Source organism: Telmatherina bonti, assembly GCF_933228915.1.
Source record: "Telmatherina bonti genome assembly, chromosome: 7".
Taxonomy (NCBI): Eukaryota; Metazoa; Chordata; class Actinopteri; order Atheriniformes; family Telmatherinidae; genus Telmatherina; species Telmatherina bonti.
The window spans coordinates 36,794,906-36,818,464 of record NC_136625.1 but is presented as its reverse complement, the minus strand read 5'-3'; the positions used below and the strand labels follow the sequence as shown (position 1 = coordinate 36,818,464).

The 23,559-nt window shown below is 44.6% G+C and overlaps 2 protein-coding genes across 3 annotated transcripts in view; one reads left to right on the top strand and one right to left on the bottom strand.

The window, feature by feature from the left end:
• The window catches only part of agla (amylo-alpha-1, 6-glucosidase, 4-alpha-glucanotransferase a), a 62,160-nt gene extending 53,883 nt beyond the window's left edge, over positions 1 to 8,277 (top strand). For both annotated transcript variants that reach the window (XM_079243455.1, XM_079243456.1), the window contains exons 29-35: positions 2,612 to 2,747; positions 3,410 to 3,522; positions 4,053 to 4,264; positions 4,401 to 4,498; positions 4,609 to 4,696; positions 6,946 to 7,079; positions 7,306 to 8,277. In XM_079243455.1, coding sequence (XP_079099581.1) covers positions 2,612 to 2,747; positions 3,410 to 3,522; positions 4,053 to 4,264; positions 4,401 to 4,498; positions 4,609 to 4,696; positions 6,946 to 7,079; positions 7,306 to 7,423 — 899 coding nt within the window. In that variant the 3' untranslated portion in view covers positions 7,424 to 8,277. The remainder of the gene's footprint in view (positions 1 to 2,611; positions 2,748 to 3,409; positions 3,523 to 4,052; positions 4,265 to 4,400; positions 4,499 to 4,608; positions 4,697 to 6,945; positions 7,080 to 7,305) is intronic.
• Positions 8,278 to 10,027: 1,750 nt separating this feature from the next.
• Positions 10,028 to 23,559, bottom strand: part of LOC306758574 (ADAMTS-like protein 2) — a gene marked incomplete at both ends in the record, with an annotated part of 40,268 nt that continues 26,736 nt past the window's right edge. The window contains 8 exons of the mRNA XM_079243901.1: positions 10,028 to 10,173; positions 10,276 to 10,429; positions 11,203 to 11,379; positions 11,620 to 11,790; positions 11,902 to 12,057; positions 14,415 to 14,628; positions 16,086 to 16,212; positions 16,532 to 16,632. Of these exons, the coding sequence (XP_079100027.1) occupies positions 10,028 to 10,173; positions 10,276 to 10,429; positions 11,203 to 11,379; positions 11,620 to 11,790; positions 11,902 to 12,057; positions 14,415 to 14,628; positions 16,086 to 16,212; positions 16,532 to 16,632 (1,246 nt within the window). The remainder of the gene's footprint in view (positions 10,174 to 10,275; positions 10,430 to 11,202; positions 11,380 to 11,619; positions 11,791 to 11,901; positions 12,058 to 14,414; positions 14,629 to 16,085; positions 16,213 to 16,531; positions 16,633 to 23,559) is intronic.

Here is a 23,559-nt window from a genome sequence, read left to right as displayed (position 1 = left end):
GGCTGGATCACTAGCTGGTTCACTGGCTAGGTCACTATCCAGATAACTAGCTAGTTCACTGAAAGGATAACTGACTGGTTCACTAGCTGGATAACTAGCGGGTTCACTCGCTAGATAACTGGCTGGATCACTAGCTGGTTCACTGGCTAGGTCACTGTCCAGATAACTAGCTGGTTCACTGAAAGGATCTCTGACTGGTTCACTAGCTGGATAACTAGCGGGTTCACTTGCTAGATAACTGGCTGGATCACTAGCTGGTTCACTGGCTAGGTCACTATCCAGATAACTAGCTGGTTAACTGAAAGGATAACTGACTAGTTCACTAGCTGGATAACTAGCTGGTTCACTCAAAGGATAACTAGCTGGTTCACTGGCTGGATAACTAGCTAGTTCACTTAAAGGATAACTGACTGGTTCACTAGCTGGATAACTAGCGGGTTCACTCGCTAGATAACTGGCTGGATCACTAGCTGGTTCACTGGCTAGGTCACTGTCCAGATAACTAGCTGGTTCACTGAAAGGATCTCTGACTGGTTCACTAGCTGGATAACTAGCGGGTTCACTTGCTAGATAACTGGCTGGATCACTAGCTGGTTCACTGGCTAGGTCACTGTCCAGATAAATAGCTGGTTCACTGAAAGAATAACTGACTGGTTCACTAGCTGGATAACTAGCTGGTTCACTGGCTGGATACCTAGCTGGTTCACTTAAAGGATAACTGACTGGTTAACTAGCTGGATAACTAGCGGGTTCACTCGCTAGATAACTGGCTGGATCACTAGCTGGATCACTAGCTGGTTCACTGGCTAGGTCACTGTCCAGATAACTAGCTGGTTCACTGAAAGGATAACTGACTGGTTCACTAGCTGGATACTAGCGGGTTCACTTAAAGGATAACTGGCTGGTTCACTGGTTGGATAACTAGCTGGATAACTGGCTGGTTCACTGGTTGGATAACTAGCTGGATAACTGGCTGGTTCACTGGTTGGATAACTAGCTGCTGAGTTTTCAGAAGCTTACTTTAAATTGAGTTGATCTGGAGTTCTGCAGCCGGAGTTCTGATCTGATCATGTCTCTTCAGTTTTATCCTCCCTGGAACATTTACAGTAGAATGTGAAACACTCCTTTCTATTCTATTCTATTCTATTCTATTCTATTCTATTCTATTCTATTCTATTCTATTCTACAGTCATTTAGCAACACTTTTATCCAAAGCGACTTCCATATGACAACACAAGCAGGAAATCAAACAGTGGAGGACATGGTAGGAAGGTGCTGGTGGACTGTCCAGTTGGACGCAGGTCCTTACATGAAGTGATTTTTTTTATTTTTTTTGTGGTTTACTCCCTTTCCACCCCATTATACCACCTATGTTATAATACAAATAATTAATATCATAAATTTTGTTGCAAAGAACTGGGCTAAGTTCTCCAACTTTCCCGACAAATACAGCTATACTAAGTGTTGAAGTTCTCCTTGAAGAGCTGAGTCTTCAGCTGGGTCTTAAAAGTAGACAGGAACTCTGCAGAGCGGACAGAGTTTGGGAGATCATTCCACCATCGTGGAACAACAGAGGAAAAGAGTCTGGCTGGTGATTTAGTCCCACGTTGTGGTGGTAACACGAGGCGTCTTTCTCTGGTGGAACGTAGCTGTGGAGAGGGAGTGTAGGTCTGGATGAGGGAAGGTAGACGGGAGCCGTTTGAGTTATTGTTTTGTAAACCAGAAGCAAAGCTTTAAATTAGATGCGTGCTGCAACCAGAAGCCGGTGAAGTGTGATTAGCAGCGAAGTGACATGAGCTTGTGTTGGGTTGGTAGAAAACCAGACGCACTGCGGCGTTCTGGATCATCTGCAGAGGTTTAACAGAGCATGCAGGCAGACCTGCCAGTAGGGAACTGCAGTAATCGATGCGCGAGATGACCAGAGCCTGAACCAGAAGCTGAGTCGTGTGTATGGTTCTTCCTGCTCAGACCGAACAGGTTACATGTGTTTCCTTCACCACCCTCACAGTTTCTGTTTAGCACATGTCTTTGGGACGCAGAACTGTTCTAGAACCAGGACAGAAGTTTTCAGAACCGTCTTTTATGGGTTCTGGTTGAGGACACACAACCTGCCAGGTTTTAAGTAAATGTCTCCAGTCTTTTATTCTTTTCTGTCATGCGATGTTTTGTAAATGTTATTTTTTTATTAAAAATTTGCTATTCAATCAATATTTATCAATTTAGCTATGGATTTATTTATTTTATTTTCTCTGCAGTGTGTTTACTGTCTGCTGCTGTATGTTGACAGAGAATATTTCATTCACAGTTTTGCCTAATTGTCAGCTCCTTTATGTAAGTTTGCTGTGTATAAACGCTGGTGTTAGTTAGTTTTCTCTCCCCGCAGAGAGGAGCTACTAAATGTCGTCTCACAGTTCAGCGTTCTAAGAATTTTCTTAGTGACAGTAAAAGTATTTCTCTGCATCCTTACTGTTTTTGTTTGCTATGAATTGATCTTTAATCTGTGCTGCTCTGTGAACCATGCTTATCTGTGTGAGTTAGCAAGCAGAACCACATCAGATCCACCTCTGCTCTTCTTCTACACCCCCCTCAGTCATTCCTGCTCTTCCTCCAGGGTTCAGTGTGGTTGCCGGCGTTGATCCCACCACGGGATTCGTGATGGGAGGAAACCGCTTCAACTGCGGCACCTGGATGGACAAGATGGGGGAGAGCGACAGAGCCAGGAACAAAGGCATGCCAGCTACTCCCAGGTAGCGCCATCTTCATCACATCGTGTTTGACAGAAATCAGAAATCGTCAGTTCACTCGTTGCCCTTGGCAACAGATTTTAAGTCTGTAATCTGACTGAGTCCGTCTCCACAGACACTGATGGATTATTAATATTTTGTTTTGTTTTTTCACCCGATTTTCAAGATGTTAGCAAACATTTACAAATAAATCTTTACAGTCTTTATAACTCATAAAAACCAGAGGAAGATTGAACAGAATAAATTCAGCCCAGTTCAGTTTGATCTGTAGTGCCAGTTCTCAAGCGTTTAATCTCAGGGCAATCTGCTAACGAATCATTTCGAGGTTGTTCATCGCCACTCAGTCAGTAGCCTAGCTAAAACAGCCGCATTGACTGATTACTGACCCTCTGTTTCATTCAGTTGTAAAACTTTGGGCTGTAAATGTCCAGATTCCCTGTCGATTGATGATGTTACATGCTGCATGTAGTGAGATCTCCCAGTTAGTTCCCAGTTTGTCTGTTTGCTGACCCTCTGAGAGACAATGGATTGATGAGGTTTGCAGATCGTTGCATTTCTATTTACGGCTTACACACAAACCGAACATCTGCGAGAAAAACAACTCAGCGTATAAGTTCTGATGTTTGCTGTGATGATTATTTCTAACGTCATGTTTCTCTCTGCAGAGATGGATCCGCTGTGGAGATCGTGGGTCTCAGTAAATCAGCCGTCCGCTGGCTCGTGGAGCTCCACGCCAAAGGCTTGTTCCCGTATGATGGCGCCAAAGTCCACAGAGACGGTAAAAGCAACATTCACTGATCCAGTTCTCTGATCCGGTTCTCTCACCTGGTTCTCACCTGGTTCTTTGACTCAGTTCTCTTATTCAGTTCTCTGACTCGGTTCTCTGACTCAGTTCTCTTATTCAGTTCTCTGACTCGGTTCTCTGACTCAGTTCTCTTATTCAGTTCTCTGACTCAGTTCTCTGATCTGGTTCTCTCACCTGGTTCTTTGACTCAATTCTCTTATTCAGTTCTCTGACTTAGTCTTCTGATCCAGTTCTCTGACTCAGTTCTCCCCCTTCAGTTCTTTAACATGGTTCTCACCTGGTTCTCTGACCCGGCTCGCTGACTCAGTTCTCTAACTCAGTTCTCTGACTCAGTTCTTTGACTCAGTTCTCCCCCCTTAGTTCTTTAACATGGTTCTATGACCCGGTTCTCTGACTGGGTTCTCTGACCCGGTTCTTTGACTCAGTTCTCTGACCCGGTTCTCTCCTGGTTCTCAGACCTGGGTCTCTGACTAGTTTTCTGACCTTGCCGTGTTGCGTTCCAGGTAAGGAAATTTTTATCCAGTACTCCCAGTGGAACCAGCAGATCCAGCAGTCCTTTGAAGCTGGATTCTGGGTGTCTGGAGACCCTGAGGACCCCAACGAGAAGCGTCCAGACCTGGTCCATAAGGTGGGCATCTATAAGGACAGCTGTGGAGCTTCCAGCCCCTGGTGTGACTACCAGCTCAGACCCAACTTCACCATCGCCATGGTGGTGGTAAGTTACTGATCACTGATCGTACATCAGTGTGTCATTGATCAGAACACAATCAGCGTTATCCGTGTGTGTGTGTGTGTGTGTGTGTGTGTGTGTGTGTGTGTGTGTGTGTGTGTGTGTGTGTGTGTGTGTTCAGGCTCCAGAGCTGTTCAGTGTGGATCAAGCCTGGAAAGCTTTGGAAATGGCTGAAAAGAAGCTGCTGGGACCACTGGGAATGAAAACCCTTGACCCTGAGTAGAGTTTCCTCTCTTACACACACACACACACACACACACACACACACAGATAACACATATTTGTTGCTGAGGCTGGCGGAATTTTATATCTGATGATTTGTCTGGCAGTGACATGGTGTACTGCGGTGTGTACGACAACGCGCTGGACAACGACAACTACAACCTGGCTAAAGGCTTCAACTACCACCAAGGACCGGTGAGGAAGAGGAGGGTGGTGATGGTGGTGATGAAAATGATGAGGATGATGATGGTAGTAATGATAAGAATGCTGCGGAAGATGATGGGGATGATGGTGATGATGATGATGATGATGATGATGATGATGATGATGATGAATGGTGATGGTGATGATGAGGATGGTGGCAATGATGAGGATAATGGTGTTGATGATGAGGATGGTGTTCATGAAGATGGTGGTGATGGTGAGGATGATGATGATGATGGTGATGATGAATGGTGATGGTGTTGATGAAGATGGTGGTGATGATGATGATGGTGGCGATGATTAGGATGATGGTGGTGATGATAATGAGGATGGTGTTGATGAAGATGGTGGTGATGGTGAGGATGGTGATGATGAAGATGGTGGTGATGGTGAGGATGGTGATGATGAGGATGATGATGATGATGAGGATGGTGTTCATGAAGATGGTGGTGATGGTGAGGATGATGATGATGATGGTGATGATGATGATGATGGTGGCGATGATTAGGATGATGGTGGTGATGATAATGAGGATGGTGTTGATGAAGATGGTGGTGATGGTGAGGATGGTGATGATGAGGATGATGATGATGATGAGGATGGTGATGATGAATGGTGATGGTGATGATGAGGATGGTGATGATGAGGATGGTGGTGATGAGGAGGATGATGATGATGGTGATGATGAGGATGGTGGTGATGAAGATGGTGGTGATGGTGAGGATGGTGATGATGAGGATGGTGATGAGGAGGATGGTGGTGATGAGGAGGATGATGATGATGGTGATGATGACGATGGTGGTGATGAGGAGGATGATGATGATGGTGATGATGAGGATGGTGGTGATGAAGATGGTGGTGATGGTGAGGATGGTGATGAGGATGGTGATGATGAATGGTGATGATGATGGTGATGATGATGATGGTGATGGTGATGGTGATGATGATGATGATGATGATGGTGATGATGATGATGGTGATGGTGATGGTGATGATGATGATGGTGGTGATGATGATGATGATGATGATGGTGATGATGATGATGATGGTGATGATGAGGATGATGGTGATGATGATGATGGTGGTGATGATGGTGGTGATGATGATGATGATGATGATGATGAGGATGGTGGTGATGAAGATGGTGGTGATGGTGAGGATGGTGATGATGAATGGTGATGATAATGATGATGGTGATGATGAGGATGGTGGTGATGAGGAGGATGATGGTGATGATGACGATGGTGGTAATGATGAGGATGGTGGTGATGATGACGATGGTGGTGATGAGGATGATGATGATGATGATGGTGATGAAGATGGTGGTGATGATGAATGGTGATGATAATGATGATGGTGATGATGAGGATGGTGGTGATGATGAGGATGATGGTGATGATGATGATGATGGTGGTAATGATGAGGATGGTGGTGATGATGACGATGGTGGTGATGAGGATGATGATGATGATGATGGTGGTGATGAGGAGGATGATGATGATGGTGATGATGAGGATGGTGGTGATGAAGATGGTGGTGATGGTGAGGATGGTGATGATGAATGGTGATGATGATGATGATGGTGATGATGAGGATGAGGATGGTGGTGATGAAGATGGTGGTGATGGTGAGGATGGTGATGATGAATGGTGATGATAATGATGATGGTGATGATGAGGATGGTGGTGATGAGGAGGATGATGGTGATGATGACGATGGTGGTAATGATGAGGATGGTGGTGATGATGACGATGGTGGTGATGAGGATGATGATGATGATGATGGTGATGAAGATGGTGGTGATGATGAATGGTGATGATAATGATGATGGTGATGATGAGGATGGTGGTGATGATGAGGATGATGGTGATGATGATGATGATGGTGGTAATGATGAGGATGGTGGTGATGATGACGATGGTGGTGATGAGGATGATGATGATGATGATGGTGATGAAGATGGTGGTGATGATGAATGGTGATGATAATGATGAGGATGGTGGTGATGATGAGGATGATGGTGATGATGATGATGATGGTGGTGATGAGGAGGATGATGGTGATGATGACGATGGTGGTAATGATGACGATGGTGGTAATGATGAGGATGGTGGTGATGATGACGATGGTGGTGATGAGGATGATGATGATGATTCTTTTTGCTTCCTCTTTTCTTATTTTCCTTCTTTCTTCACCCTCTGTCTTCTTCCATCTCCTGCTGCCTCTTCTTCTCTGCTCAGGAGTGGCTGTGGCCTGTCGGATACTTCTTGAGAGCTAAACTCCTCTTCGCCAAGAAACTCGGAGAGGAGACGTACGCCAAGACGGTGACGCTGGTGAAGAATGTTCTGTCACGACATTACACCCACCTGGAGAGGTAAATGCATCTGATGACGGTGATGATGGTAGACATTCAGGTGTTGAGAGGAGGAAGATCTGAGGTGAAAACACGGAGAAGGTCCAACAAGTGGAACTGGTTTTACTGGAGATGGAATTGGTCATGGATATATGGTAGAAGCTCTTGTCAGATCGGTTCTACATGGTGAAATGAAATTTTAGCTGTTTTAATACTGATCCATCCCCGTTTTGTCCTGTCTCCTCAGGTCTCCATGGAAGGGTCTGCCAGAACTGACCAATGAGAACGGCCAGTACTGTCCCTTCAGCTGCGAGACCCAGGCCTGGTCTCTGGCCACCGTGCTGGAGGTCCTCTACGACCTCTAGAAAAGCTCTGAAAGCGAAGACAGCGTGAAGCTGTGGAGCTGCTCTGTCACGGTTCTTCTGGACTTTGGGAGGAATCTGTGTCCCTGCAGGGCCCGGATCCAGAAGAATCTTCACTGAAGCGCTGCAGATTCGTTTCTTTTCAACAACACCGTCTTTCTGTCTTTAACCTGGTGATGATGTAACTTGTTAACCGTATAAATGACCATGCAGCCCTCTGTCATTCTGGCCTGATCCGAGTCTGTACCTGTCCAGGTGTCAGGCAGGAAGGTCTGCTGGTGCTGGTTTTTACCCGTCTCCTACCTGCCGACAGATGGGGATCATGTCCGAGTCACAGCGGGTTTGCATTAGCTCAGAAGGACCTTCCCAACATTTAAACCTGTCCTGCTGACGTCCACCTGATCACTAGGTTGTCTTCTGTGTTTATAGATGAATCTGGTGCACAAACACGCACTTTTCCTGCCACATCGGTCTTCCACGTCACCACAGCTGTCCCACTAAATAGAGTTCGTAATGTTCTGGTGTGACCAGGTTCTGTTCATGTCCTCAAGTCAGTGTTACTGTAGCTCTACCATCATCATGCTGTTTCACTAACATAGGTGCTCTGTAGCAGACACGATGTGAGGAGATGAACTCCTCATGTCATGCCGACACCAACATGGTCAGATTTAACCTGATTTAAACGGCATGTTCACCTAAATTCTTTAATGTTAAAGTTTATCTGAGAGTATTTAAGAACTAACGTGATGAATTCTAGATAGAAACTGTCTCACATCTGTCTGTCTGTCTGTGATGTTGCTGTTTAGTTTCAACCTGTAAACCAAGAAGTGCTGAATAAAGTGAAAGCTGCCTCCTCATCGGCCTCTTCCGTACGTTTGTTCACAGTTAGGACAACCTAGAAAGGTCTAGATGTTAGTAATATTATCTAAATGATAGGCTGTTCTGGGAAACATCTGAAGAACACATCAGCATAAGAGGCTACTGTCCAGATGTTTGCAGAAACCAGGAAGCAGCAGTCCTAACTTGTAACATACCAAAAGGATGGAGAGAAACTCGGCTAAAAAGCATCAGCATACAAACCAAAAGCTGTTCAAACCCCAAGCAGCTTTATGGGAATGTAAGAAAAACGAACAGCTCTGTCCTCTTTACAGCTTCTGCTCAGAAAACCACACAAAGTGGAGAATAAACACAGAACTACGTAGTTCCTCATTAGTTACTGAATAACTGAGCCAGTATCGTCGCCTTTATTGTTAAGTCTTATTTTAAAACCTCTCCCTGCTTCACTTACCCAGGATCAGCTGTGAATCAGTAAAATTCATTCTTTCATTCATTATCTGAACAGCTTAATCCGCTGAAGGGTCACGGGGGGAGCTGGAGTATATACCAGCAGCCCTCAGGTGAGAGGTGAGGTACATCCTGGACAGGTCGCCAATCCATTGCAGATCAGTGAAATTTAATCTTTTTTATCTTTTTCCTCATGTTAATCACTGGTTTCCTTCTTTCCTCCGAAAGTAAAACCAGTTAGGCAATGGTCCAGAGGGAGGACCAATCAGAGGACGGACACAGTCATTTGTCCAAAGCAGCTTGGTTTAATTTCAATGTTTTAAAGACAAACGAGATGGATGGATGGATGGAACAAAGGATGGATTCATGGATGGATGAAATGACAGATGGATGGGAATGCTGACATATGGATGGATAAGTTAATGAATGGATTGATGGATGATGGACATATTGATGGAAAAGGGGCTTGATGGAAAGGGGATGGATGGATGGTTTGGTGGCAAAAAAAAAACAAAACATTGATGTGTCCTAAACTTTTTATTGATGAAGAGAAAGTGTGTAACAGTGTTGTAAAAACAGTGTGATTTCACATTGAGCCGGGATGCAGACCACTTCCAGAAGGATAAAATACTAAAAACAATCTGATTGATTGTCTTCAGTCACGTCAATTAAAAGAAAGAGAGAACACTTACAGCTGAACCTTTCAGGTACAGAAATGAGATCAACGTTGACTTACTGAGACCTTTCACTGTCAGCAGCAGTAGTACCAGTGGCTGGTAGGGACCAGTGATTGCTGGACATGGATACCAGTAGTTGGTGGGACCAGTGATTGCTGGACATGGATACCAGTAGTTGGTGGGACCAGTGATTGCTGGACATGGATACCAGTAGTTGGTGGGACCAGTGATTGCTGGACATGGATACCAGTAGTTGGTGGGACCAGTGATTGTTGGACATGGATACCAGTAGTTGGTGGGACCAGTGATTGTTGGACATGGATACCAGTAGTTGGTGGGACCAGTGATTGTTGGACATGGATACCAGTAGTTGGTGGGACCAGTGATTGTTGGACATGGATACCAGTAGTTGGTGGGACAAGTGATTGCTGGACATGGATACCAGTAGTTGGTGGGACCAGTGATTGTTGGACATGGATACCAGTAGTTGGTGGGACCAGTGATTGCTGGACATGGATACCAGTAGTTAGTGGGACCAATGATTGCTGGATGTGGAAACTGGTGGCTAGTGGGCACCAGTGATTAGTGGCGAGCACCATTGGTGAGTGGGGGTAACAGTAGTGGTTGGTGAGATGCAGTGGCAACTTCAGGGTCTCTGTGCCTTACAGGACAGGCAGCAGGCCTTTCGATAGTACCAGTGGGAACACAGTTTCACCTTTAGAACCAAAGCACAGTTGGCTGTGGGCTTGTCTTGGCAGGAGATATCTGTGGTTGCTGACGCTGCTGCAACTGCTGATCAATAAAAACATATCAGTAACAATCCAATCCACTGATATTGACAATTTCTGGCACAGCTGAAGTCTGAACGTGTTGGAAGTTACAATGTTTTTCTACCTGGTGACGCTGTTGGACAGCTCTGGATTTCACAGATCTGTCTGGACTCTGGTTTCAGAGCTGAGTTGCAGCTGTGGCCCCGAGTTACCAGCTCATCACCCTGGTAACACTTGACCTCTCGAACCTGGATGCCCCTTCCACAAGTCTTACTGCACTACGAGAGACGTAGAGGAACTTTTAACACGACATCAGGGCTCTGAAGTCTGCTTAAATAAATCTGGTTAAGAATGTCTGAAAGTCAGTTTAACTTTATTTTGGCAGGTTTTCTACATCGTTTTGTCAGAAAGTGAGTATTTATGCAATTCCATGGTATGTGTGATTGCAAGAATCTGGCGATGCAATCACAATACGGGCCAATAGGGCAATATGTTGCCATTTTTCTTTACTCGTAAACACTGAACGGTGCTGCATGCATGACATCAACTTACTGAAAAAAAACAGATGATCTACATTTCACTTCAGAGTGAATAAAACGGGTGATCTTTAAGTACGATAAATAAGTACGATAAAGTAAGATAAATAAAGATAAATAAATAAATAAAGAAATGAAAATCTGCCTCATCAATAGAGATTAGTTGTTTGATAAAATTGACAGTGTGTTTGAATATTGATATAATATTGTCACACAAAATCATGTGATATATTGATGTATCAATGGTTACTTAAACACAGTGTGTGTTCGCCGTTGGGGTTAACAATTAGTTTTGTTCAAAATATATTTGCATTGTGAAGGCAGTAAGTAGCTTTCCTGCTAATACTATCTAAGTTAGCTGCTTTTGGCTGAAAACTGTGGATACTTATTAGCAAAAAGAGTCTGAATAAAAAGGGAATGTCTGCATACTTATTCCGTATGATTCCATGTCCATCGATTACGACTGAGTGGACACTGTGAGAACACCTGAAGTGGACACAGACAGGTGTGAGTACCTGGGACCAAGCTGTTGTAAACCATTTGAAGCAGGGTCTTTGGAAGCAGGAGGAGCTGGTTTCTGGTTTCTTTGACTGGTCACAGCTGATATCTGGAAACTCTTTGAACACACCTCCCTCCAGTCCTGCACACACCACCTGACGCTGCTGCACACCCCGTCCACACGATGCATTACACTGAAACCATCAGAAACAACACAGTGAAAATCCTCCTTTACAAATGTCTGAAGAGAGGGTCTAGGCTGCAGCCTGGAGAACGAGGCGGGGCTGGATATTGGGCGAAGTTGGACGAATTAACCCTAACAGTAACTCTAACCCCACGCCCATTGGACGTCCAACCCCCCCCCAATATCCACCCCCGCCCCATTCTCTAGGCTGCAGCCGGGGGTTATTGCCTCTGAAAGGTACTGGCACTACCTGCTGCCATTCCTGTTCCACCCAGTGGGGGGCACAGTCTCGGTCGCCACAGGGGTAGATGGCACGCGGGCGCAGTGATTGGTCACACTGCTCCTCTGACATCACTAAGCCGCCTGAAGAGCGACAGGTCACTGCACGCTCCATCCTTCCCTCTCCACACACACCTGAGCACTGCCACAACACGCAACAGAGACCCTGTTTATTAAACGACAACACAAAGACAGCAGATACACCGCTGGCAAGTCTGGTCAGCTGACATGGACGGGAGACTGAATTACTCACGGGTCCCCAGTCGGAAACGGTCCATCGCCTGTCACAGGGTGGTCCTTCACATTCCTGACTTCCTGTTGGCTGAGAGGATTTGTTGCACAATTTCATTTCCATGGAACAACGAACCTCTCGAGTCTGGAATCCCTGGGAGCCGCAACGGGCCGAGCACTGCGACACAGGCAGTGGTACAGAAGCAATGTATACAACTAACAACGTGTACTAATATTCACTGTGAGCGGGGATCTATCCATATGCTAATGAGCAGGGTCCAAATTACTCGGGGACCATTGGGGAGGCCTTATTTTCAGGCATCCACGGTGACTTCCCAAATCTGCCACATGTTAAAAGCTCCAGCAAGCCTGAGCTCAGTGTGTCTCCCAGGCTTGGGCTGGGAGATCACCCTGCTTGTGTGGCACTTCGGTTTCGTTGGTTTTACTTGGTTTGGTCTTGTTTTGGGGTGAAGTTTCTATTTATTCTTATGTTTATTTAATAAAGCTTATTTTTGTAACACCCACTTTGTGCCTGCCTCCTTGGTTGGAGCCTTTGAGTCGGGCTCTAACACAAGACTACTGCAGAAAACATTCAACTCCTAAATGCAGCTTGTACATCTGAAACATCTCACATGGACACAACGATAACAGAATAAAATGACTCTTCATTACAATCTTTGTTGATTAAGGAACAAGCTTTCAACCACAAAAGGCACATTAGAATAAATAGGAGCTCCTATAGTGAATCAGTCTGACTGCAACTTGCATCTAGCGCTGGTATACTCTTGCGGCGCCATGGCTGTCACACGTTCTTAGTGCCTATTTGGCACATAGGCTGCTCGAGTGGACCCAAAGTGGGGCTTGCACGAGTTGGAATATTAACTTGAATGCTAAAGGCACTCATTAAAAAACAAGAGCATGAACACAAGAATGGCAGGAAACAATGGCGGACAGTTTTGAAGAGCGCCTCTCGGACTTGTTTTACGATTTTTGTTTTACAGTTGTTTTTTTTTTGTACAGAAAGGCCATGGAAATATAATGTGACCAACAGATGGGCCTTTCATTGTTTCAGAGTATAAGTGCTGTGCACTGCCCAACCTTTCGGCGATGAGCAGTGAAGCTATGCAGATTATCCACTAGGGGCTCTAAAAAGATGTCAATGTGACACTGGACTTTATGGGGATTGACCATGTTCACAGCAGAAATAAACATCTTTACAGCCTGGTTAAAAAGAAGCATTTTAGGTTTAATAGGTCATGTTTACCTTCATGACAACTGTTACGGGTGAATTTTTTAAAACTCATCGGTTTGGATGAGTCTACTCTAGACCAGGGGTGGCCAACTCCAGTCCTGCAAGTGTTGGGAGCTTCCCTGTTGCAACACACCTGACTGAAATGAATGACAATCAGCAGACTTGTACAGCGTTTCAAGTCAAGCTCTGTACAAGTCTGCTGATTAAGTCTGATATGTGTCAGGTGCGTTGAAGCAGAAAACTTCGAACACTTGCAGGGCTGCGGTTGTCAAGGACTGGAGTTGGCCACCCCTGGTCTAGACGTTGACTAGCATTTTATTCTGAAAAATCATTTCCTCATTTCTGGTGACACTGGTACCAACCCATCAGGTGAGGGAGAGTCTCTCTAGATCAGGGGTGCCCAAGTCCGGTCCTCGAGATCTACCATCCTGCTGTTTTTAGGTGCAACCCTGCTCCAACACACCTGAATCAAATAAGTGGCTGGTTAGCAGGCCTCTGCAGATCTGAATGACATGCAGAAGAAAAATTCAGCTGTTTGACTCAGCTGTGCTGGACAGGGGTTGCATCTAAAGGTTGCAGGATGGTAGATCTCCAGGACTGGACTTGGGCACCCCTGCACCAGATACTTAACACCATGGATGCCGAGGCATTTATGCTGGAGGTGGAAAGATGCACCGTTTTGTATCGTTCTGTCACCACATCCCTTCTGTAAAGACGTAAAGAGTCGGCACGCAAGACCTGGTTGGACTGGAAAATAACTTCTTTGCTGATTTATTGGTCACTTTGAAACCTACAAGTACAGCAACTATCACACAATGACCGAGTTTACTGAGAAGCCAGCTGCGACAGAGACGTGCCGCTCTGAAACGCTCCTGGTGGAACGTTGTTGGAGAGTTCGATGGAGCAGCTCCACAGTGCATCCATGATACCTCCGTGTTAAATGGAACTGCCCCTGTAACTGGGACCGTGCTGGATCCACAATCCAGCAACTCAGCAAATCCTCAATCCTAAACCAAAGCTACTCAAGGGCCACCCCCCTGCAGGTTTTCAGTGTTTTCCTGATCCAACACACCTGGGTCAAATTCTTAACTCATTGTGTGGAATTTCATAGGCTGCTTGATCCATTTAATTTGGGGGGAACAGATGTGAACATAGCCTCTAAAGGCTGTTGACCAACCACTGCTCTCTGGATCAATCAGAACCAAAGACGAGCATTGAATAATGTGGAAAAGGTTTTCAGATCCAACAAGGGAACCTGGACATAAAATATTTAGCTGCTCTACCTCTGACCACTCCGACACCTCCCACTGGGGTCCGCAGCTCTGGCCGAAGCAAACCTTTCTACTGGCTGGTTTGTGAAGATCATGTGACAGACACAGCAAATCATAGACGGAGGAATCCAGCCCAGGAGACAGCATCTTCCAGCAGCGTACAGTACGATACTGAACGCCTTCTCCACAGGTCCGAGAACAGTCGCTCCAACCGCTGGTCTCCCATCTGAGAAGAAACAGTGTAGAACTGTGAGGTATAATCATCTCACAGAGAAAATGAAAACATTCTCAGATATCTGGTTATTGAAACTGTTTCAGTCTGGTTTAAAGAGCTCAGTCTTCTGTGGTCATGAGAAGTCAGTGTCTGCAAGCAGTCAGTCCTGATGGGAGCTCAGCTAAGTTTCTCACCGGATCATAGCTGAGTAACTTTACGATAGTTGTAAGTTATTGTGCAAGATCCAAGACAGGCCAGTACATCAGGAGACGTGGAGGAGGCCGTGGGGGGGCGACAACCCAGCAGCAGGACCGCTACCTCCTTCTTTGTGCAAGGAGGAACAGGAGGAACGCTGCCAGAGCCCTGCAGAATGAGCTCCAGCAGGCCACCAATGTGCATGTGTCTGCTCCAACAGTCAGAAACAGACTCCATGAGGGTGGTATGAGGGCCCGACGTCCACAGGTGGGGGTTGTGCTTCCAGCCCAACACCGTGCAGGACGTTTGGCCAGAGAACACCAAGATTGGCAAATTCACCACTGGCGCCCTGTGCTCTTCACAGATGGAAGCAGGTTCACACTGAGCACATGTGACAGACGTGACAGAGTCTGGAGACGCCGTGGAGAACATTCTGCTGCCTGCAACATCCTCCAGCAGGACCGGTTTGGCAGTGGGTCAGTAATGGTGTGGGGGGGCATTTCTTTGGAGGGCCACACAGCCCTCCATGTGCTCGCCAGAGGTAACCTGACTGCCATTAGGTACCGAGATGAGATCCTCAGACCCCTTGTGGGACCATATGCTGGTGCGGTTGGCCCTGGGTTCCTCCTAATGCAAGACAATGCTTTAGTCCAGGTCTGGGAGGAGATCCCTCAGGAGAACATCCACCGCCTCATCAGGAGCATGCCCAGGCGTTGCAGGGAGGTCATACAGGCACACGGAGGCCACGCACACTACTGAGCCTCATTTTGACTTGTTTAAAGGACATTACATCAAAGTTGGATCAGCCTGTAGTGTGTTTTTCCACTTTCATATAGAGTATAACTCCAAATCCAGACCTCCATGGGTTGATATGTTTGATTTTCATTGATAATTTTTGTGTGTTTTCAGCACATTCAGCTATGGAAAGAACAAAGTATTTAATAAAAATATTTCATTCATTCAGATCTACAACGTGTTACTTCAGTGTTCCCTTTATTTTTTTAGCATATATATATATATATATATATATATATATATATATATATATATATATATATATATATATATATATATATATATATATATTCACAAACATACAACAGCAGAAGAAGTATCCATGAGTTGATTGTTGAGCTTTCATGTTAATCAGAACCTGAATGTTCTGCTTGATGTGAAGCCAAGCAGGTGTGTATTTTCCTGGAGTCCAGCTGTATTTTGATGAGTCAGCAGGTGTTTAGTTGGAAGCAGTGTGTAAATTAGGGTCAGGGTCATACCGTGGAGGACATTCCTTCCCAGAACAGAACTCATGTGTGGGTTCTGGCCTTGTCAGAGAGTCACAATAACTGTCATCAACTTCCGCACCGTCGTACCTCATGCACAGAGCGTAACTGGTGGTGATACCTGGTAACACACACACACACACACACCCATCAAGTCAACATGGAGTTTAAAACGTAAAGTGTTGATGTAAGAAAAACTTAAAAAGTGACTTCAGCAGTTTGCCCTCTCTGTTTGCCCTCCATGATGTTTTAAACATGAATTAAAACCCACCATTTACATTTACAGCAGTCTAAAGACAAAATAAGGTCAACGGATGTCACAGAAAAAAGCTGCTGGTAAGCTGAGAACCGTGTTTCAGTCATCAGGGCTGGAGTTTAATGAAAACAGATTTAGAGCAGGTCTCAGGACGCCTTATCAGAAGGATGTAGAAAGTATTTACCTGCTGTGCAGGTGGAGCTGCATGGAGCATAAGCAGAAACCTTCCAGCGATACAGGTCATCCAAACTGATTCCTGGAGCTGCATCCAGATCAAAGTCATTTCTAGAAAAACAGACAGAAAGGCAGATCTCTGAGAGCTGATGTGTTTCAGCTCATTATAGAAATGTTATGTTTATGTAATGACTGAGCTCTAGTCACAGTCTTTAACATCCTGCAGTCTGAAGACCAAAATGAAGATTATTCTTCATATGGATACCGTGTAACTTCTGAGCCAAACATCAGCCTGATGTGAGGAATAATGAAGGATTTCTGGGGTCAGTATACAGGGATGGATGTGTGTCTGCGCTCTGAGGGGGCAGCCCTCTTCAGAAACCAGACATCGTAACTATGGAGAGGTGGATCCATCTCTCATGGCAAACTTTTTCTGCAGGGCCCCCTTGTCATCGACGACGATAATGTCGAGCCCCCCCTCCTGTCACATGAACCAAAGAAACATACTAAGAAACGTGTCTTTAGTTTTAGTGGCTGTATTGTAAGTAACTATAATTAAAGCCGTGTCAGTGTTACTGTCCATTCTTCTGCTTTAGTGTCAAACACTACTACTACTATAGATGAGGGGAGTTTTCTATGAGACGATGCTGCTTGAGTACAACAACTTTGCTAAATATGATAGTTGGATAGTTTATTTCTAAAGTAATCTGCAGACTTTTCTTTGTGTTCAGGATGAAAAGTCCACAAGTGGTGTTGTAACTTGTTTGGCTTTGTACTTCATGATATTAAATGATACTATTTTTGTCCATGCAAAAGACTATGGTCTCATTACTACCCACCATTGGTTATTATTATTACTGGTCAAGCTGGGACAGATATGTTCCATCATAGTTTGCTTTTTTTTAAATTATCTGAAGTCTCTTTTGTTGACTTATCATAATTTACAATGATATTGTTACAAATTTATCCGGTGTAAAAACTCCCAAGTTTTACTTTGCCTTGCCGCGCCCCCCCTGTGATTACTCTGGGCCCCCTCAGTTTGGGAACCACTGTCTCATGGGATCATACATGCAGAGGGCTCTGCGTTCTGCTACGTTTTACTCCTCTTCCAACCAAAGTTTGTTATGAACAAAGTCAGAAGGTGAAAACGGTGAGGAGGCTATAAAGAGGTACCAGGAAAGGGATCGCTCACGAGGAAAGACACGAGTCCACCTGCTGGTTGGAGTCTGATGGAAGAACAGTATGGATGTAAGGGTGTATTCTTATCAGGATAGTCCACTAAACTCGGTCCGATTGGGAACTCGGCTCAGTTGTAGGGGGGTGTATCCATGCGGACTGAGATTGTGTTCACGCTGCACTTTGGTCAAACCAGTCAAACCATTAGAATAATATATCCCCATTCCCACTAGAGGTGGCGCTGCACTAGTATTTAGCAGAAAAGAACAAGACCCATGTGAAGAAGAAACTCGAGTTAAACATGGAGATGAAACTATGGCTGTTTTGGGTTTTTATTGTGTCTTATGCAAGTATACTGCAGAAATCCACTGCAACAATGGACGCAGTACGAACACCAGACGAGGCAGAGGACCCTTAACGCCATCGCCATATTTACCCACAATGCAGTGACTTTTTTGTGACTTTGTAGTCCACTTCCTGTATTTAGTCCACTTGAAACAGATTGAGATCTACGTTTGTAGGCGGACCGAGTTCGCTTCTTTGATTCGTATCAGAATTAGTTTGGGGTGTTCACATTTACCTAAACAAACAGACTAGGATTCGAATCAAAAAGGCTGATGTGAATGTGGCCTAAAACCCACTCTCTGCCTCGGTGCTATATGACTGCTAAGTTAGCTCTCTGTCTGTTGTGCAAAATGTGATGAACTTTTTCACATTTTTCAGCCAGCGATTGTTCAGAACAGGAGTAAGCGCCTGATGAGCTGCAGAACGTTGCAGTAAACGTCTGTGTCTTTATTTAGCTGTATAGTAGAAGCTAAATGCGGCTAGTTAAAGCTAATCGGCTCTAAACCAAAGCTAACGTGCTTACCTAAACATTTCACATAAGTTGGGCGGCTTTGCAGCGATAAATCCAATAAGCTGCAACTTTTTTTGCATGATTTGAATCCTGTGGCTTAAGCAACGATGTGGCTAATGTATTGTGGCTAATGTGTTTCATTGACAGACTCTCATCGTGGAAACACACCAGACATGCATACGATGCAGCTTTCAAGCTGATGATCGATAATCTAACTGCTGAAGAAGGAAATAGAGCTGCTGAATGCTCAGTGAAGGTGCAGCTCGGTAGCCCAAACATTACGCTAATCGCTGTAGCAAAGAAGCAACAGAACGATTAGCAACTGCTTTGGTTTAGCTTTATGATTTCATACATTGTTCAATAGGAAGTAGTATTACTGTAAAATCCCATAAGCGAAGGGCTAATGCCGACGTTTTCATAATAACAAGTTCATTTGATACTGTGAACCATTATTTATAGTGATGTTTTTGGGGGAATTTTTTGCTTTGTTTGATTTTTTTTCTGTCACAGCTTAATTTTGCAACAATGTTGTCTGACCTGAGGGAAGTTGCAGGTTTAGCGCCCCCTAGCGGCCAAAAGTTACACTGTATCTCTTCAAGCTAAGATGAGGAGTAACTGTCCGAGTCGCTGGAAAAAGAAATATCTGAAGGTTATTTTATGATGAAGACTTTTTGCTGGTTATGTTCATCTAAGAAGAGACTAGACATCCGCGCTTCATTTACTGGCTCTGGAAATTACAACCTCCGATAGAAGACTAACCAGCTGCAGATTCTACGAGACCTGATCAGGTTCAGCACCACCCGAGGCTCCAGCGTTACCTGTCAGATGGTACTTTTACTGATAAATAAACAATTCTCTCTTCTGAAGCTGCTCATACCTGTCTGCGTTGGCTTCCTGGGCTGCTGACACCTGCTGTATCTGAACCAAGTCGGCTGTGTGTGTGTCAGTAACTAATAACATGTCCAAGTGTGCTTCTACTTGTGTGTCTGAACGTGTTTCTGTTTGTAAGTCAGAATCTTTTTCCGTCTGTACGTCTGAGTGTATTCCTTTGACAGCTACAGTTTCTGCATCTGTTTCTGTTACTGAACTTGTGTTTTTGGGTGTGATTGTCTGTTTCATTGACACTGTGTTGGTGTGTGTAGGCCTGTGTGTCATATTGTGATGTAACTTCTCCAGCTGCAGGTAAGAACCATCCTCTGGTTGAGCTGCAGAATGAACAGTCTGACCTGTAAAAGGAAAAACATATGAATGTGGAGTTTTTACAACTGTTGGAGTTGGAAAGAAGAACACTAGTTATTAATGATTATTAATAGGTGTCAACTAGAAAAGCACTCGGAGAGCGCTAACCTCCGCCAAGGCTTTTAAAAAGTGCCTGGATCACAAACAGGGATCCAGATCACCACCAAAATTTAATCAGTTCTTCATTTTCACTTGTCCAACAAGTCCTGAAAATTGAATGAAAATCCGTCCGTAACTTTTTCAATAATCTTGAACACAAACAAACAGATAAACATGTAAACACTGGTAAAAACCATAGACTGTATATAAAAGATGGACAGAGTCTCCGTGACGTCACCCGTAGGTTTCCTTAAGAGCTGAATTGAAGCTCGGTGGGCGGTTCCTACCGTTGCCATCTTGGCAGCGTCATGCGCGTCATCTCGCCCAGAAAATACAAATATGGGCAAAGAGGTGGAGCTGAGAGGGGGGGTGTGAGCGTCATGGTGGATGATTGACACCGAGCGAACTCCGAGCTTTCTGTAGCTAAAAGCTAACCGAGCTAACCCGGAGATAACAGGAGCTAACCAGCTAACGGAGGTAAGCGGCTAAAGCTAAGTCACGTTGTTAACCGGCTAAAAACCGCGATTGTTCTACGTTCTTCTGACTTGAAGCAGGAGATTGGGTACCTGTCAATCAAAAGGACACGCCCCTAAATTTGCCAAACTTCGAGATGAAATTACTTTTAAATGGAGGAGTTAGAAAAAAATTTACTCCCCTCACAGTTGTCATGAAGGTAAACCTGACCTATTAAACCTAACATGGATTTTTAAAATAGGCTGTAAACATGTTTATTTCTGCTGTAAACATGTTTATTTCTGCTGTAAACATGTTTATTTCTGCTGTGAAGTTGGTCTTTTTAACATGGGAGTCTATGGGGATTCGCTCTGTTTTGCAGCCCCTAGTGGATGAAGTGATAAATGCAGTGTTTGGCACTTCTGCATAGGCTTCACTTTTAGGCTTCCGTTGGAGGCTGCCGCTTGGTTACTGTCTTAGAAAGGGACCATGGGCGCGTCCGGGGCAGTGTCTGGGTTTGTCCAAGGGCGGTCCCAAAGGTTAAGGGGTTAACATTTCACAACTATCTTTTAATCAGACTAAAGTTTTCATTTTTTTGTCCCTTGCAACATAAGACTATTTGTACTTCTAAATCACTCGGGTAAATATTCTGATCCGTATTTTTTTTTTGCAATTCATTATCCGGTGACTTTAGTCCTGAGCTGCGTCTCTGTGACAGAGGAAGAAGACAAGGAGCAGAAGGATCCAGAGATGACCCAATGCTAAACTGTCAGAGTGAAGGATGAAGTTCCAGGACACCATCCAGCATCATGGGGACCTTTCCACCTGAAGCTGAATTCCTCCTCTTAATACACTCAGTGTGAGTGTCACCTCAGTCAAACACAACACTTTGGGTTCAACAGATTAATTTCCAATAGGGCGCCATGAGATGTAATAATACTACTATATTCATCATAAATCTCGGCCTACTCATGGATGGTATTACATTTAACCAAAAATAAAGAAGCATGCAGTTTAAAATAATTCCTTTCTCTGTGAAATTCACAATTTATACTGGTAAATAATTTCATCTTTGGGAGCAAAAAAGTTGAAAATAAGTATCTGTTCTGTGGGAAAAGACAGAAAAAAATCCCGGCTGCCATCCAGAACAAGGTTCTGAACCGCTTAGCGACTCAACTCTTTAGAAAACATCAATCTGAACTCTTAAAAATAAAATCACAATGATTGAAATAGAAAAAGCATTCAGAACGGCAGCTTTTCCTATTCCAGGTCTTCCAGCCTTCACACCTCTGAGTCTTTCTGCCACCAAACAGAATTAAATCTGATTATTTAAAAAAAAAAACAACAAAAAAAAACCTAGTTTGGTGTCATGATTTGGGTTTTTCTGTGCTTTGTTTTTGGGCTTCCTGTTTTCTTTTGTAGTTTTTCCTGTCTTGGTTCTTGGTTAGCTTCTTAGATTTCCTGTTCATTGATTTGGTTCACCTGGGTTCATTTAGTTCATTTGTTTCACCTGTTTCTCGTTCGGTTTTTCCTGTGTATTTATACCACTCATGTTCACTCATTGTTTGCTGGATCATTTTGTACCTCAGTTAGTTTGTCTGTTCTTAGTTTCCTGGGTTAAAAATAAATCAGTCTTGAACCTGCATCCCTGTTCCCTCGTCTCCGCGTTTGGGTCCACACCACATCTCCACTGCTTTCGTGACAGAATGATCCAGCCAGACGCGGACCCAGCGGGGAAAATTACCCCATATGAGCTCTTCTGCAGACGGGCTGCTATGAACTCTCCAAGCCGGGGTAAGCCAGCACCCAATCCATACTGGGGGTCCAGATTGGCTATTTGGTCTCCTCCATCGCTAGGGCTTAAATGGACTGCTGGGATGGCCAGGAGGAGGCGGGACTGCAAACAACATTGCTCCCCTTTGCCTCCTGCTCCGCGTTTGGATCCACACCACATCTCCATTGCTTTCGTGACAGTTTGGTATTAAAGTATGATAAACTGCAGCTGTTGCATCCCGAACAGGTCCTGTCACGTCACCTTACACACACATTTCATGGATATCCACCACTTCTTCAGTCTTTTTTACCTGGAAATGAGAGCAGCCGTCGATTATATTCATCATCACCTGCTGGTTCTGATGGTTCTTCGACTGAGTTGGAGGAACTTCCTGAATGAGTAGAAAAGCAAAGAGGAGATAATTAATTTGCCTTGACGCTAAAAACAAGTTCTGTTTAGATCAGGTAGATGTTTTTCCAACCTAAACTCATTCTGGAGGGTATTAGCTTGGCTTCCAGTACTACAGCGAGGAACCTCTGAGGTGTTCTGGATCAGGATCTGACCTTTAGTTACCATCCCCGTCAGTCCCTGTGGAGCCAGCTCCCAGTTTGGCTTCAGAAAGGAGACACCTTCTTTACATGAAGGGTCATTCTTGAAAACTTTGGTGCATGGGCACAAACAACATCCAGGACCTGGACCTGTCCCCCAAAGAAGGATTCCTCCTTGTCCATGGGGTAAACCCCAACGTACAGACTCCAAGCCATGGGGCAATGATTATGCCAACACCCGCTCTGCGATCCAACTATGCATGGCTGGAAACTTTGTGCACCAGCTCAGGCATCAGAAAAGTGATGTTCTATGTCCTTATAGCTAGCTTCTGCAGCCGAGGCTCAGACCACCATGGTCCCCCCATCAGCATCTATCAGGCTGACACTGCACTCTACCTCTATGGCCCCTACAGGAGGTCTCTTTACTCTCCATGTCTAAATATCTGACGTTGTCATTCGTCTTTCTCTTCTTCTTCCTCAGTGTATCCTGGCTTAACCCATTGACCTGGTGAATTCCAATAGTTCTGATAGTAAATATGATTATACAACAAGATTCCTCTTGATGCCACCTTTCATTAGAGTCTCATTGATGACTGTATGTTGAAGTGTTCTGGAGTTGTAGCTTATTGAAGTTGGAGTGTCCAAAGTGGCCATTTGGAGACTCCAAATGGCCACTTTGGGGAGCGTATGAACATACTTACAGTAAAGCCCTCATAGAATAATAATTCTGGCTGCTATTGTCACCAAATTTTAACTTGTCATAGCAAAGGCTTCATGCTACAGCTACATCTGATATTCCAGTCCATCTCTCCATCTCTCCATGAGCATCATGTTGACAAATTCAGATGAGGGAAAAAAACCTGAAATTTCCTTCTGTTCCAACTTCAATAACG